This window comes from Athene noctua, chromosome 19, assembly GCF_965140245.1.
Source record: "Athene noctua chromosome 19, bAthNoc1.hap1.1, whole genome shotgun sequence".
Taxonomy (NCBI): domain Eukaryota; kingdom Metazoa; phylum Chordata; class Aves; order Strigiformes; family Strigidae; genus Athene; species Athene noctua.
The window spans coordinates 9,862,148-9,879,294 of record NC_134055.1 but is presented as its reverse complement, the minus strand read 5'-3'; the positions used below and the strand labels follow the sequence as shown (position 1 = coordinate 9,879,294).

The 17,147-nt window shown below is 44.5% G+C and overlaps 1 protein-coding gene across 1 annotated transcript; it reads right to left on the bottom strand.

Annotated features, from left to right (window-relative positions):
- Window positions 1-486: 486 nt before the first annotated feature.
- Window positions 487-17,073, bottom strand: RCC1L (RCC1 like). The gene is made up of 12 exons (XM_074923022.1): window positions 16,736-17,073; window positions 15,789-15,918; window positions 13,175-13,303; window positions 12,230-12,296; window positions 11,085-11,136; window positions 8,815-8,899; window positions 7,635-7,816; window positions 6,079-6,163; window positions 4,858-5,031; window positions 3,467-3,552; window positions 1,803-1,853; window positions 487-1,595 (listed from the first exon to the last, which is right to left on the bottom strand). The coding sequence occupies exons 1-12, from the start codon at window positions 17,030-17,032 to the stop codon at window positions 1,545-1,547; spliced, it is 1,389 nt and encodes a 462-aa protein (XP_074779123.1). The 5' UTR covers window positions 17,033-17,073; the 3' UTR covers window positions 487-1,544.
- Window positions 17,074-17,147: the final 74 nt, after the last annotated feature.

The following is a 17,147-nucleotide window of genomic DNA, read 5'->3' as shown; positions in this document are numbered from 1 at the left end:
AAGTTGCCCAAGTTACATAAAGAATAAGGTATAAATTAAAGTTAACTTAATGGCAATTCACAGCAGTGAAGGTCTGCCACAATTTAACAGTAGTTTACTGCTTGTTCTGCCTCAACCCACCAGGGCAATACCTGTTACACAGTAACAACTACTCGTAGGCCTCTGTCTCCGCGTACTTTGTTTCACCTTTCCTGTATTTTATGCAAAGTCCTTCAAGACTTATTTCATCAAGGTAGAGTTTACCCCAACTTTTGCTAATTACACAACAGATTCGATATAGAATGTTAGCTAATGGACCCAAAATGTGAGTGTGCAGTGTCCCCTGGTCTGTGGGTACAGTGCCTGCCTACAACGGCATCGGTCCTGCGGGTGTGGAGGTGGCTCAGCTGACTTGGAAGAAGTTTCCTGTCACATCACTGAACAAAAATGCGTATTTAAATGCAGAGTGCAAGACACAGCTCAAGAACATTCCCATTACTACTGATAAAGACTTTATAATCACTTTATTAAAACCATATTAGCTCAGATTTTGCCAAAATAATTTACACAGTAGAAGTATGCCACACAGAAATAATACAAACATCTGCCTGATGTTTGGAGTATTTCATAAGACAGCTTCCCACGCTTCAGTGTGAGATTCAGGTACATACAGCTGTTGCATCCCATCTCCATCAGCTTACTGTGTTCTAAATGCGCTCACCACAACTTTTCTGCTAAGACGGTTCCAAGAAACAAGACTCTGTTTCTTGCCCATTAAGACTCCTTCCCCTGCTAGGCACTACTAAAAGCCTGGCTAATTTAGAAGGGCTCCTTGCAGCTGAGAGCCACCATACCCCTGGAGACAGGAGTAGTGCAGGGACTTTCCAGAAAAATCAAAGGCAGTGATTTGTGATCAGCACATGAAGACAAAAGTAGGTGATGAGCAGTGAGTGCTGGTCACATCCCCTGCCTGAGCACCGACCCTGCAGGGAGCCAAGAGGGAGCTTTGCTTCCAGCCTACCTCCATCTGTCCTTCCACAGCAATGGCAGCACAGACAGCCTATGATTTACCTTTCCATGCTGTCTTATTTAACAGTACTTTTGCCCTGCACACAGGTTCTCACTCTTCCAGTTTAATAAAGGCATTCCTTGGGCATTTAGCCTTCAGATCCCCCAGGGAAAGCCGGCCACAGCCTGGGATGAGAGCACACCACTGCCTCCAGGCCACGGGCTGCACACCCAGCTTCTGCACAGAGAGCGGTCTGCGCAGAGCGCAGCTGTGGTGGACACTAAGGACAGCTGCACTGGGCTCCAACCACCAGCATGGCTTTTCTTCCACATAAAAAATAGTTATTAAAAAACCCCCACCTTTCCCTTGAGAAATAGTTTGGCTCAGTCCAATGCTGACAGCCCAGAGCTGGTGACAGGGAAAGCGTCCATAAATGAGTGTCCTGTGCTACAGACTGCATCTTGTGCCAAGTCTTCCCCGAGGAAGATGCTCCTCATCCTTAGGCGCAGAGGGACTCACCAGCTCTGGGCTGGGCCTCAGACTCTTCAGGATCTCATCATGAATGTGCCAGAGCACTTCCACTCTCCTCAGGGAACGTAATTCCTTCCTGGAGCCAGGCCAGAGAGTTTCAACAATGCAGAGGTGACAACGCACCCAGGCACTGCTATGGCTGTCTCTGCTCACAGTCACTCCTTGCCTGGCTTCATGCAATGAGTCTTCCTTTCCAAGAAGCTCGTCAACAAGTCCCCCCGTCTTGTTAGCACCGTGCTGAGGCCCAGCAATATTACTAGGTAAAAGACTTAACCATGCTTACCATATGATCAACTCCACAGGCAACATCCACCACCTCACCGGGTACAGTCACCTGGATCAGACACACAAAAGTGGATTATTTCTCAAGCTGGTACTCTGCCCCCGATAATTCCTATTTCTCATCCTCCTTCTGCTTAATACACCAGTTGGTTTCACAGGGACTTGTACCAACGAAAGTGCCATCTTGAAAACCCAGAGAAAGCAAGATTCAGCACCAGACATGCTTGTGTATCGAGCTGTGAAATATTCCCCTTCCCCCTTCACAGAAGCACATAAACCTTTGGAAGGACAGAAAGAGAGGGCTCACTAGCAGACAGTGAGGAGACTGTAGCCTCAGCCCATCTGTTCAGCAGCAGAAACAGCATGACCAAAGAGAGCGTAATCCGGACAGCAGGAAGAGGATTTGCCCAAGCACCACAAGGATTTGCCTCTTCTCTCATGGGCAAGGACTGGAACGAGGCAAAAGCTCAGCTCAGCCTAAGGCAGTTTTTGCTTTGATGCTAAGCAGACCCAGCTCACTCATTACTGTAGCTACAGCTCTTTCACTTAAAGCTGACTTCAAACTCGAGGAAAGCAGAGGCCACAAATGCAAGTTTTTCCTTAGAGCTAAGGGAGAGGAGAGATGGCTAATTCTAGGGCAGGAGGTCACAGACAAACATCCTGGTAACTGCCCTTGCTGTGGTACATTGCTGTACTATTGTCAGACAGGAGCTGGCTGTTTAAGGGAGCATAACCCTCAATGTCCACACTGAGGGAAACCTGGACGTGCCACGCTTGGTGAATTCAGAAACTCCACTCAGCCACAGCAGTGTGATTTTAGGCAAAGGCTCCAAAGTTAGTCTTTTTTTGTTCATTTTTAAAAGAAGGAGAAAGCATGCTAAAGAAACACATCCACGGCAAGTTCAGACACATGGAAAAGGACTCCAGGGTGGTCCAACTGATTGCCTCCCTCCTCTCCTACTTGGCCCTCATGGAGACTGGGAACATCTGTTAGGCTGAGTGCTGAACTCCAGAGCCAAAGACTCTTCTACACCCACAGAGTCTGGCTCTCAGAGCCATCTGAGAGAAGGGAGTGGAACTGGAAGCGTTGCGAAACAGCTATGAAAACAGTTCAGTGGCTAAGGATCTCCTACTGTAACTACAGTCAGTCCAGTGCCCCATCACCACAGCTGCTTGACTTGGAAGAGGAGCAGGGGAAGGAAGCCTGCTGCTATGTGGATTTGCTGCCACTACAGTCTGATCACCATGACCAAAATGTTCACCTAATTTTGGGTCACAGATGATCGATACTGGTGGTTTTCTCTGCAGCACGTACAAAAGTGAAGTGCAGGTTAGAAGGGGAGGAAAGAGGCAGTAAGGGGTAGCAGGTTAACTGTGCACAGAAGGAGATAAGAACAGGTCAGATGTAATGGCACAGCACCAGATGTCACTCTGGGATCTGAAATCAGTACTGAAATAGCAGACAAAAAAACCAAACACCTGAATACCTCCATCCCTAAGCAGGTTATGCAAAGACCTCTGGAAAACAAAGCAGTTCTACAGTCATCTTAAGCTTCCACTTCTTTCAAAATTACTCAACAAAACTACACTGCAAATCATGCTTCTTGCCCTCAGGATAACAAAGACTAAAGAACATACTCTTAGCCTTAACACTACCATCCTTACCCTCCATGGGAAATACTGGTCTTCCATTCTTCCAGTTCCCAGGCACCCTCTTAGATTCTTGCCCCATACAAACAGTTCTCCTCTGTCTGTACAGGAAAAAAAAAGAATAAAAAGAATAAAATAGGACAGAGTCATTAAAAAGGAAGAATTCTATTTGTGATGCTGGCAAGTGTGGCAGCTACAGTGCTTCTGGGAGCATAAAGGGCTATACATGCAGTATGAAAGCCACTGAGTTTAGTTCCAAGTACAATAAATGTGCTTGTGCTTGGAGAAAATTATGCCTAATGAGCAGGACAAGCAGCAAGTCCTGAGCACAAGTCTTTGCTTCCCCCTCTTACAGCTCTTGCTTCGGAATTTTATTTGAAGAACAAGTGCAGCAGAAGAGATTCCGGGGAATCATTTGTGGTGAAGTGAATCATTTATGCTGGAAGTTAAACAATTACAGCTGACCCACATCAGCTATCAGCACAGCAAACTGGGTAAGCAAGGCAGCAAAATCTATCCTAGGCCGTCACCTGGGGACTGGTTACTCAGCTGCCTGACAGAGTGACCTTCTAATGACAGCTGGGGAAAAGAAAAAAACTTGTGTTCAGAGTTGAAGAGTTTTAAGCTCCTCAGCAAAACATGTAGATCTCAGAAGTGTTCAGATCAGCCCCAAAGCAGAGACAATCAAAACAACAACTGTAAGTACAATTTAATCAGAACAGTTTCTAACACTTCCTGAGTACCAGGGGGAGACCAGTTACAAGCACCCTGTAACCAGAATGATAGTGTCACACAGACCACTTCTCCAAGAAGGACCAAGCAGATTGGCATCTGGCACTTTTCATTAGCAAACTATCACTTTTGCTGCCAAGCATGTGGGTTTTCTGTGCTGCTGCCCTCTGCTGCCCATTTTTAGGTGACAGTCAAATTCAAAACCATTTAAAGGCTGGTATCAAGTACAGGGTGTATCATAGCCTTTGCATGTTAAATGTGTAGGTCTTCCCATCTGATTGCTAACTCAATTGGTCAGAAGAGCCAAGAAACCCTGACACCTAGCTCTGACTTAAACTCAGTTTAAGTTTGTTTATTTACCACAAATCCCTGCTGCTTCTAAAGTGCAACTAAGTGACTTACTCTGTACAAGAAAATGAAAAAACCATCCCAGGCTTCCTGTTTGAGAGAAAGTTTTTGTTTGCTTTAGAAGAATAACGCTTTCTTAATTAAAGCACAAGTTAGTGCAGTAACTATGGTAGAAACCATGCTGACACCTGTAAATGTGCTACCCATCCCTCCTGTTGCATTCCAGTGTGCTTTAAGTTTAAAGAAAGATGGGCGGTTTCTGTTTTCTTTTAACCGCCAATAACATGGCAGTGTGACTTCCCATGACAGTAGAACTAGAAACTTACTTGTAAGTGCTGCAAACTGGCTGAGTCCACAGCGAATGTGAGCAACACGGATGTCCGGACTGAAGTCCGAGCAGCCAAAAAGGCTGGGTGGGATCATCTCTGGCACTGCTGTCTCTATTAGGTTTGGTCCTTTCCCAAGAATTCCATATCCCCAGACAAAAACATTTCCTTCTTCTGTATTACAATAAGAACACATTCTGTAAGAAAGTCTGAGCTTGTGAAATTCATACCATGACCAAGAGTTAATCAGATCCAAAGGGATATTTTCCTTTTTCCCAAAGCAGTCTAGCACCTTTTGATTATTTAGTTTGCAAACAGTGCATTCCCATCCAAATGCCTTAATTTTTTCCTAAGTTGTGCAAGCAGATCAAGCTTCACAGGCAAAACCTTCATGGGGAAATAATGCCAACGCAGTGTGGGCTGGATAAAATACTTCAGCCTACTGACTGATGGGACAGAGGTTGAGTGTTTTATTATCACCACTTTTTCCTTTGAGGCATGGCCAAACCAGCAGTAGGCTAGTCACTCTGCCTGGCGTTCTGCTTTAAACTGGGTGCCTGGAAAAGGCAGCAGCTGGACAGTGGAAGACAGAGTAAGTTGCCATGTCTGCTACTCTGCTCCCTTCATGCTAGAAGCTCAAATGTCTTGTCATCACAACAACTGCATCACACATATGATTGTCTTCCTTGAAATGATCCTTCAGAATAGTACAATCCTCTGCCTCATTCCTCTACTCAGTGACTTTCAAGCTGTGCTCCCCTGGCCACTGGCAATCCAAAGCAGCATTCACCAAGGAGCCTGCTGCAGAGTTCCACTGTTCTCAGAACTCTCTGCTTTCCAACCTAGTTTATCAAGATTTATCTACATGTCAGATTTATATTCAGTCTGAAGGTCTCTTCTTTCTCTCAAGCGCTCTACTTCCTCCCTTTATCCATCTCCATTATAGGCCACGCACTGCCCGTGTGATCAGCAAACAAGATCATAACCAGAGGCAGCAACCATGCTCTCGTTCTAGTTTGCATAAGTGCTCACGACAGCACATACTGGAAGTAATGCTCTGCGGCTAGCGAAAATAACCCCCGGTACATTCTTAAATTCTCCCAGCTTTCCTCATGACAGTACTTTCCTGTTTCCAGTAAACAAGATGTTTGCTCCATGATGTTACAATCGACCCACTGCATGGCCACGCACTAAAGAGGACGATTGCAAAAGTGAACTCACCCGTAAGCACCATATTGCCAGTCCCTCCACACGCAGCCTCCTTTACCTTCCCAATCTTGAATGGCAAATGTCTGGGAACATTCACCTATATGAGATTGCAAGAGAGCTGTTAGAGACAAGGTAAACTGCAAACCAGACACACATTCATAACTTCTCCTCTAGTTCTGGTTAGAGCTTACATACACTGAATTCCTGACACAAACAGCCTCTATTGCTTGAATGAAGGAACGAATGCAATTCCCAAGACTAAAAAAAATCTACATGAAATTCATTAAGGCTGAGAGTGTGGACAAAGTGGAAAAAGTTATCCACTGGAAAGCTTACATACATGGCAACAAAGCTGGGAACACTTAACAGCTGCTTATATCCCTGGCTCTGAGTCAGACAATGGGCAAGTCAGTAAGCAAGCACACTTGCAAGTTTTCACAATGGACAAGATCACTAAAATTTGGTCTGTGGTGGCATTTCTGAACATACTAGGGAAAAAAAAAAAATCACTCAAAGATAATCCTTCTTATTTGGTACAGTTCAACACAACAGAAGCCTACACAGCTTAACACATGTAAACAGTGGCCTCAGATTTCACAGATAATATCCAGCTCTGCTTACCACAATTTGGACTTTATTGATATTGTACCTAAAACTCCTGCTTTGGCAAACATGCCCTTCATCCATTTCAGACCTCTCTGACCTTCACTGAACACCCAGCCAGGAAACCACCTACACTACTTAACCTGGTCATTGTCTTCAGGCCTTATGGATCTCAGTAATTAGCCCTCCATTAAGGATACACCAGGAAAGGCATGGGACAAAGGTACATGTTTTACTAAAGCCATACTAATGCAATTGTCTGCTCTTAGCCTTCTGCCAAGAATAGCTTTAGTATTAATTAATTTCCTGACTCCATTTCCTACGCTAACTGTAAGAGGAGACCATCTGCTTAATTACCTCAGTACTACAATGCTGTGTCAAGTCAGCACTACACTTCTGCCCCCGATAAGTTTGCTCCAAAAACCTTTTACCTGTTAAGACACTGAGATTTGTTTATGACATGGCTCTAAACCTATAAGGTTGATCGTGAAAAAATTCACCAACATACGGGTTGACTGGAAGGGACTTCCAAGGGTCATCTGTACCAGCACCATGCTCAAAGCAGGACCACTCAAAATTCTAGACTAGCCAGCCAAAAGACGAATTCCTGTCCTGAAACCAGCACAAGCACTCAGGCTGGATCTTAATCTGGTGCAAAGTCCATGCAAAGGGGAAAGGAGAACACGGGGTGTACTCTTCCTTTATAACAGACTAACAAACTCGGGTAAGGAGACACAAGCCTTTGCCTATCAATAGCTGGGAAACATACTGCCCTAAAGCTATACAAACATTTCAGGCAGATTGGTTTTGTAAGCATAAGTAAAACCAGCCTGCTAGTGGTGTTAGTTTATACTGATTTATACCGCTGTCAAAAGAACCCAGAGCAGGGACAAGTGTGTAATTTTTAACTCTGTGAGCAGCAGCTGAACTGAAACATGTAAAAACACGCCCCCAGGCTGACTGACCTGTGTGGTTTCTGTGACAGATGCTAACTGCAAGTATTCTGAATTTCCCCAACCAAAGACGTCTCCTTCATCTGAAACAGCCAGACAACAGTCCCCATAGGAAGAGACCTGGATAATGTTTACTCCAGCAATGTCACCACGTAGCTTAGTAGGAACACTGGTAATGTTGTAGTGTCCAAGACCTGAAAGGAAAAAAGTAGAGATGATGAATAATTTTTTTCCAGACATGCTTTTAATGCCTACACAGGACTGTTTTGTCATGTTATAACCCAATCACCCTTCCTCCAGAAGAAATCTTTCTGTCTGTATCTCTTAACTACCAGCTTCAATTGTCAAAGAGTCAGAATCACCAGTTCTACTAGCCAAAGCTACCTCTCTAGAGTACAAAACAGCTTTATACAACCACATCTGGGACAGTCTCATCTCTCTTGTCTGCATGGACCAAAGTGTTGAAGAGAGCAGTAAGCAAGTTAAGCAGATATCCCAACAAAGGTGAAGTTTCACAAACCAGCTGCATCCTGTCTTCTGCAAGGAGAGCCATCAGTGACAGCACACTGCAATCAGTTTGGACAACATCAGAAGTGGCAAAAGAGGCTGGGAAGCACATGCTTCACATGACACAGAGCTGCCTGGAAAAGAGGCCAGAAACAAGATGGGCTACAGTGTGTCCACACAAGAGAACCATGAGAAGAACCCAGCTTCAGGAGCAGCGGAAGGACTAAACAGTAGGAGGACTGTGAGGTAGTTCTTTGACAGCAGAAGACACTAGAAAAAGGGCCTGGCCAGAGATCCCATGTAAGACAGCAGTAGCCACCAAAGGTCTCTGTCAGTTCAAAAGAAGCAAGAAGAAAAACAGACCCTAAAACGAGAATTGGGAAGGCAAAGCCTGCATAGAACCAGGGAGCTAACCTTCCCCTGTCACCTCCACATGCCCTCACAAGCTTTAAACAGCAGACATGTTCTCCTCAGACTGCATGCTTGGATTGCCAGCATGGCATCCTACAGCTCCTCTAAAAGTGAACTGGTTTGTCTCAGTTTGGTTACACAAAAGTATTGAGAACATCTGCACATAGCTGCACACACCAGCCCCTGTCTGTCCACACATGCATGACAAATACCCATCGCAAGCTCTGAATTAGGACAGCTTGCTTTAGTCACCAGTTCACTGCAATGCTCCTACCTGTTTGTCCATCGGCTCCCCATCCACACGCATAGACTGCACCCTTCTTGGTTCTAAACAGACTGTGGTCCTGCCCACACACAACCTGCACACAAACAAAAGGTCAGAGCTGGTCAGAAAAGGCCACGTGTTCAGAATCAATTTAACAAAGCATTACTGGCAGCCAAATTGAGCGATGAACCTCTACAATGCCCATCAGCTCAGATTTTGACCCTTCTCGCCCAATCACACAGCTGTACACACAGGGAAGGCTAAGAACAGCATGATACAGCACAGAAAACAGCAGAATTTTCTTTGTGGAAAGCAGTTAATTTTTTCCGAGGTCCAAAACAAGGCCTAGTTAACACAAAGCTCAACTCAACAGCACAACACAATAAAACAGCAAAGAGTAAATAAGAAATCTCCATTCCCAGAATACTACCACATGGTGTTCAACGCCAGCTAAAAACTGCTATTGATTCTTTGCCATGTAAGTGCTCTAGGAACACATCTGTTCTCAAATTGACATTTATGTTGAACTAGCAATCATATCTGCCACAGGCTTGGCAGGAATTAAAGCCAGGATCTTCAAAAACAGACATTAAATATTAGTCAAAGATTAAACAGATCTAATCCACAAGTTAAGAGAGTGACTACCAAAAATATTAAGCATGTAACTTTGTCATCAAAGTAAAACAGGTACCAATTATTCAAACCCCTTGAAAAAAGAAAAAAAGAAAAATCCAAACAGAAGTTTACAAGCCTAATTCAAAACATTATTAGGACGTACCACAGCGCACACTCATCATGTGGACCTAAATGAATGACCCTTGCTTTCTAGGACACTGCCTGGAACAGGAGCAATGTTTGCCCACAGAGCTCTGCTACAGAGGCACAGACACCAGTGAACTGCTCCAGTGCCTGGAAATATGCAGACTCAGTGGTGCTTCTGCTGCCCTGCAGCCCCTTGCTCTCCTAAAAACCTGCCCTAGGGACAGTCTCACAGGTTACTTTTGAAACAGGGAAGATAAAATAAAACAATTCCCAAGTGATATAAAAGTGACAAAGGGGAACAAGAGCAGGAAATCAGGACAGGAAGGGATGAGGCATCGGAATGACCTCACTGCTGTGCAAATAAAAGCTGCGTTGGCATTTCCAAAATTCTTCAGTAAGTTCAAACCCTGCATTGCCTTTAACTGCTCTGCAGAGGCATGGAGCAAAATGCCACCTTCTGTTTTTTGTAAGAAACCACATAGTAGATCACCTTGCCATTCCAAAGAGCTTCAACTGAATGATTTGTATACCTTTTTTTTTTTTTTTTTTTTTCCATTACAGAATCACAGTCAGGTTGAGTTTGGAAGGAACCTCTGAAAGTCATCTGGTCCAACTGCCCTGCTCAAGCAGCGTCACCTACAGCAGCTGTCCAGGACCACATCCAGGTGGCTTCAGAATATCTCCAAGGAGGGAAACTCCACAACCTCTCTGGGCAGCCTGTGTCAGTGCTCAGTGTTTCCTGATGTTCAGAGGGAACCTCCAGGGTTCTCCATTTGTGACCACTGCCTCTTGTCCTGTCACTTGGCACCACTGGAAATGGCCTGGCTCTCTTCTCTCTGCACCCTCCCTTCAGGTATTTGTACACATTCCCAAGACACACCCTGCAGCCTTCTCTTTTCCTGGCTAACAGTCCCAGCTCTCTCAGCATCTCCTCACAGGAGAGTTGCTCCAGTCCCTTCACCGCCTTAACAGCCTTTTGTTGGATTCTCTCCTGTATGTCCATGTCTCTCCTGTACAGGGAAGGCCAAAAATGGACACAGTAGTCTGAGTGTGGCCTCACCAGTGCTCAGTAAAAGGGAAGGACCACCTCCCTTGACCTGCTGGCCACACTAATGCAGCCCAGGATACCGTTTGCCTTCTCTACAGCAAGGGCATGCTGCTGGCTCACAGTCAGCTTGGTGCTCACCAGGACCCCCAAGGCCTTTTCTGCATACAGGGGTGTCTGGGGCTGTTCCTCCCTTCCCCTGTTGAGCTTCATGACATTTCTCCAGCCTCTGGATGGCAGCACCACCCTCTGGTGTATCAGCCACTCCTCCCAGTCTTCTATCATCTGCAACTCTGCCCCACCATCCACATCATCAGTGAAAATGTTAAACAGGATCGGACCTAGTGTTGACCCCTGGGATACAGCATTAGTTACTGGCATTCAACTAGTCTTCGTGCCAACGATTACCACCCTCAGCTGTTCTGCCAGTTTTCAATTCACCTTCAGAATTCAGTTCAGATGATCCTCTTACCTGAACAACTCTGCTGTCAAACTCCTTCAGCTGATGAATTAGATGGCTTTCACTGGACACCACCAAACAACCACCGAGAAGAGACAACAGAGAGGATTTCAGGACTGCAACCGAAAAATGTGAAGGTAGACTTGTCTTTACTGAAAGACACTTAGCTATTACAAGAGAGATTCTTTCACTGTTCTCTGATACACTCAAAGAGCATAGTTCCACTGTAAAATTACTGCACAAAGAAGGAAAGACATTTTTGCATTCTCTTATTTAAGAAGTTAAGAACTGTCACTTTTTAAATATAATCTCTCATGGGAATCGGGGCTGGGAGCAATCCTCAAACACGTTTCCTAGTTTAGAATGAGCACAGACACTAGATAATACTGCAGCACCTACAGAAACACTAGACTTAACCAGAGATTAACCAGATATCCCAGAGCACAAAGAGTGTAGTGTTAACATTGATGTCATTCTTTCACAAAAACAGGAATTCTGAACAATCCAATGACTAAATTCCAGTATCAAGGCAAAAAAGAAACTAGCTAAACTACAGCTATTTTCTTAAACTCCACAGGCCAAGTCTTGTGGATCACAGATAGTGCAATGTGCAAGATCTCTTCTAGGCCCTGCCAGGGGATCAGTAGCTTTCAACATATTCCCACTATCCACTTACATCACTACTATTTTACAGAGCATTTTAAGAATATGCTTTGGTGTGGCCCACCAAAAGCTTGTAAAGGAGAAGCACTACAGATTCAAAGGCAGTCACAGCAAAGAGATTCAACAAAAGGATGTCTCTTTCATCATTAAACTGCATTTCTAACACCCTCAGAAATAGCACTTGCACTCTGAGAGGCTAAAGGGAGAAAGACCAACTACTAACACCAATTACCTCAAGCTATTTATGAAGGTTGGTTTTTCTCACTATGCCCTGCGAAAACTGTCACATGCTGACATCTTTGTCTTTTGTGAATGTGGTGAGAAGAGTGCTAGTGCCCAGCCTGGTTTTATATGATGCCTGCAGCACAGAAGCCTGTTCTCAGACTCCTCAATCTTAAATGGCGTCCTTATAGTCCTCCAGGCTTTGCTGTAGGGTTGTTTTCATGCAATTACATTCTTAACATTAAGGGAGTTCAGGATCTTTGGATTCTCACCTGTAAGTTTCATCTTCAACAACCTTCCGGCCACACTGTCCATAAGAATTGTTCCCCATTGCAAAAACTGAAAAACAATGATACGATGCACTAGTTTTATTACTGTCCAATTCCCTGAAAGCTTCTTTTCAGGTACACAAAACATTTTCATGCGGTCCTTAGCATAAAAGGTGGAATACAGTACCGTAAAAATTGGCATAAGCTTTCTTCAAACCAAGTTCACTTAAATTCAAGTGACTGAATCCATTTCTGTCAACAATATCCCAGCAATATTGTTGCAGGCACAGTAGCGGTACCTGGAGGCCACTGGCTGTTTTTCAGTAATTGCCTAGTTCATCCTGCCGTTGCCAAGGAGACTCAGAAATAGATCAGCGCTCCCACAGGAGCATTAAATCAACCAACCAACCAGCTCACCCACTGATAAGCAGCACTGGATCGCTCAGCACAGCACTGAAGCCACTGTACCAGAGAATTCCCAGAGACGTGGAGGCACAATTCAAACACAGGATCTTCTGTATAAAGGCCTATTAATTAATTGCTTTTATAAAGGTAGCACTCTGGGGCTTCAAGGGGAAAGTAACACAGGAGTATTGGCACAGCCATCCAAAACTGAATTCAAGAACACGTCTGACTGAACAAGACAAATAGACTACACTTAAACAAGGCCTTGGGCTAGATAAACAATCCATATTTTGCAACACTTGCAGAGAAAAAGCTTCCAACACATTTACAGCTTGAGTCAAGCAGAGCTCAACACAGAGTTATCAGCTCAGGGCTCTCCCTGCTGGGAGCAATCCCAAAAAGGCCGACAGCTACCTGCATCACATCGACAGAGCAGACAGCCCATCTGGGGTCTCGTTCTAAAGGACATCAGACAATCTTTTTGGAGCTTTTAATAAAAACATAGTCAGGTGTCCCTTGTCAGCAGCACAACTGATACTATACCTCCTTCGCTATCTGTCAGGATCAGGGAATGGGCTCTCCCACAGGACACCTGCAAGACTCGAGTCTGCTGCGGCTTCTCCAGCGGCAATGGAATTGGAGATGGTTCCAGGACATATTCATAGCCCTTAGCTTACAGAAGAGAGAGAAATGTTAAAAGTCAGTAGCTTCCACAAAGCAAATTCATCACATACTTGCCCATCCTGCTGTACATATGCACGCTCACCTCTACTTTGTTACAAAAGTAGATACAACTTTAGAAAGCCATGATACTAACCAAAGTAAAAGGTTGACCAGGATTGCGGGGGGGAGAAGTTAAACGTTGTAAGGATGGCTGAAGCCAATAATCAGTGCCTAACCAAAAATCCACCATACCTGAATGTTATTAAGGCTTCAGGTGGACAGAGGTGAGAAACAGGGGCTTTCAGCCATATGTTCAACAACTTTAGTGAATAAGGCTGGATTACTAGAGAGCTTAACACCAAGCACAAACTAAGTACTCTGTGCAATGAGGGATACTGCAAACAAGATACAATAGCAGCTATCACCAAAAGACAGCATGAAAGGTGAACAAAAATATCTTAGGGCTTCATATTTAAAGAACAGTAGATTAAAGGACCTTTCAGAAAAAACGAATGCAAGAAACATTAGCTAACTTGGCTCCATAGGGAATAACAGATCTAACGTTTGCAAAAGAAAATGACAGGCTGTACTAGAAAAAGAAGATTTAGTAACCTGAAGAATATATAATCAGTTATGGTCCACTGGGAAAAAAAATGAGAAAAAGAACAGCAAAACATAAATCAGTACTAGAGAAAAGGTTAAGGGGAGATAAAAAAGCTTTGATATCAAAGAAAGCCACTCTAACAAGTGAAATCAAATCCCAGAGGACCCAAAGCAGTATTCTGCTCACACGCAGCAGTGCTTTAACAAGTACTCACTCTGCTTTCAATTAAAACAAACCCAGAAAGTCTACACGTACCCTTTTACAGTAAGACACTACTTGATGCAAGGACAGGCGTCACAAGAATGCTAGGAGCCTGCCATGCAATACAGCAGAACCGAAAGGCAGCAATGTTTGTATCTGTCTAAGGAGACATGGAAGTCACAAAGCAAAAGGCTTTTCCTCTCTCTCTGTTCCTTCCAGCAGAGCAACACAAGCTACTGGGATCTGTGGCAATTGTCACTGACATCTGAGGGGGTTTGGAGAAGAGAGGCAATGAAGTGGCTAAGGAAGAGGAGGGTGAGAGTAAAACATTAGTAGTTTAGCTTAGAAACAGCTGAAGTTAGAGCATGAAATACAGTCATCTATAAGTCAGAAGACTGCAAATTCCCCTGGAAACAAAGCATCTACAGGGGCACAGTGCTGAAATTAGCAGGTACCAAAGTAAGTCTGTAAAAATGAGTAACGAGCTGCACATCCAACAGGAAGCTCGTCTGTGGGAAGTTAAATATGGAGCAGTAGCAATCTCACCGACCTGCACCAGACTTTCAACAGATCCTACCAAACACGGAATGCTTTCTTACTTAGAGGCACTTAAACTGCAAAACTATTTAACCTATTTCTGGATTCTCTGGCAAAAATAACCTGCAGGTCAGATGAAAACCAAGAAAATAAAAAGATACTCCTGAGACATCAGCATGCACAGAACTAGGACAGTAGGAGCTGAAACCTTTAAAAGCAGACGTGAGTGGAGGCTCCTGTGGACCCTTCAATTTGCAGCTGCTGTTTAAGCACACACACACACTCTTGGACAGTGTAGTAGCAGTGATGCACCACTGTAAACTTCATCATTCTGCACAGTAGCTGCAATTTTCTTTTGCTTCTTCACGAAGTTTAATCTTTTGCCTATATCAGATAGACCATACCTTAATGGATTACACTTTTATAGACTAGGAAGAGAAAAACTGCTTTTAACATGTTTTTCCCCAATTGTTTATGGAGGAATTTTTTCAAACAGAGACAGCCATTCTATAAAGGAAGTAAGTTTGTGTTTTTTCTACCTGTCTTAGGTGGAAGATGGCAACTTTATGCACAGAAATCATCATCTTAAATGTGTTTAAATGCCTTTGAGAGCCTGGTCTAAGACAGAATGACCAAATAACATATTTTTCCTTCAAAATACAATTTGGTACTAAAATACAAAACCCCTACAGCTTCACAAAAATCTCCACTGACTGTATAAAGATCTCTGTGGGAAAGGAAATTAGTTCATAGGTGTAAAGTCAAAAGAATCGAGCTAACCATCTTGTCAAAATAATTTTATTAACTAGTCCACTACATTGTCTACTATCAAACTATAGCAATTCAAACCAATGGCTTAACCCATACACACATACTTCTACAGAATAAACAGTTACTTAGATTTTAGTTACCTCAGACAAGAATGTGGGTGCAGCGCACAGAATGGATGCATGCCCTGACCAATTACAAAGCACACAAAACCACAGCTAAGTTCCAAAAAAACTACTTAAAAACCCCCCAAACAACAACACAGCCCTGCACTTCGCATCAAAGCCTCCTGGCCACTTTTCATGTCTTCTAACACCAAGTTTCCCACAACACATTTATCCTGTAGTGCTCCCCTGTAAGTCTTTAAAACACTTCAATCCTTACTTCGATCTCTTATGCTTCTCTGAAATCCAAGCTGGGAATCCTTGTTAAGCCCCATGCCCCACACTTTGGTGATGTCCGTGGTTTTAGAGGACAGCAGTGTGAATCCGTAACCGCAGGCAGCAGAGGATATCTTTGAAGACAAACAAAACCCACAACATTCCATTATAAATTACAGTTTAGGAAAACAAATTTCACCCCACACTATTTGTTCAACAGCATTCATCCTTCATTAAACTAGATCCAAATATGGCCCAAATTCATGGTGTGTATGGTCTCTGCAAAAATGATCAAACACTCTTCAATGACAAGCACAATGGTGTAAACTCAAGTCCAACATTACTGCTTTATAGAGTTTTTTGTGTGTCTACATCTTTATTTTTGCATTATTTTGGACCCACTCAAACACAACAGGAAGACCTATTTGCTGACCTGCAATAGCAGTAAAGAAAAAAAAAAAAAAAAACAAAAAACACAGAGATATTAAGAGAATAACATTCCTCTGTTTTACTCCTTTTACCAAAAAAGCCCAGTATAAAAACTCTGACCTTCTTTGAACTGGACAGCAGAAAATAATGGCTGAAACATGCAGACAAATTAATAACATGATTTTCAATACAAGCTTTTAATTTCATCAAGGTGAGAGCAGCCATGAAAACCACTGAAAATGAGGCCCATTTTCTCTGATAAATGTCTATGTGTTATTTCTCTGACAAAAGAAGATATCTATTTTCCAAATAGTATGATTCTGTAGTTATACCAAAATAATCCGGATTAATACCGCTGTATCAATTAAAAAACAAAAAGTGGCAGTCTTTAAGCCCGATTACTTAACGCCCTTCACAGTCAAGAGACGACTAGCCGGCCCGGACAGAGCTGCACCAGGGTCGGCGACGCAACGCCAGCGTCACCCTGTCGGGAGAGAACAGAACCGCCGCCCCCAGGCTCACCTTCTCCTCCGTTTCCAGCCGGTAGGGCGTGGATTGGATGCGCCGCGGCTTCTTCCAGCCCACGTCCGGCTTCACGAAGCTGGGGACGCCCAGGGCGCCCGAGTAGGAGAAGCCCCACACGAAGACGCGGTCCTTCCGCTTGGCCGCCTTCCCCGCGTACTGGAACACCGGCGCGGCCTCCTCGGCCTCCCTCAGCTGCCGGACGCTCTGCGGACCCGCCGGCTTGGCCAGGCCCCTGCGGAGAGCCGGCGCCGGCGGCCGCGCTGCCCTCAGCGCCGCCCCGAGTGCCCGCCACATCGCCGCCGCCGCCCGCCCGCGCCCCTCAGGCCGCCGCCATCTTGCCGACCTCTCACCTGCGACCCCGCGCGGCGCCGGGCCGCGCGCCGGCTCACCGCCCCCTGCGCGCATGCGC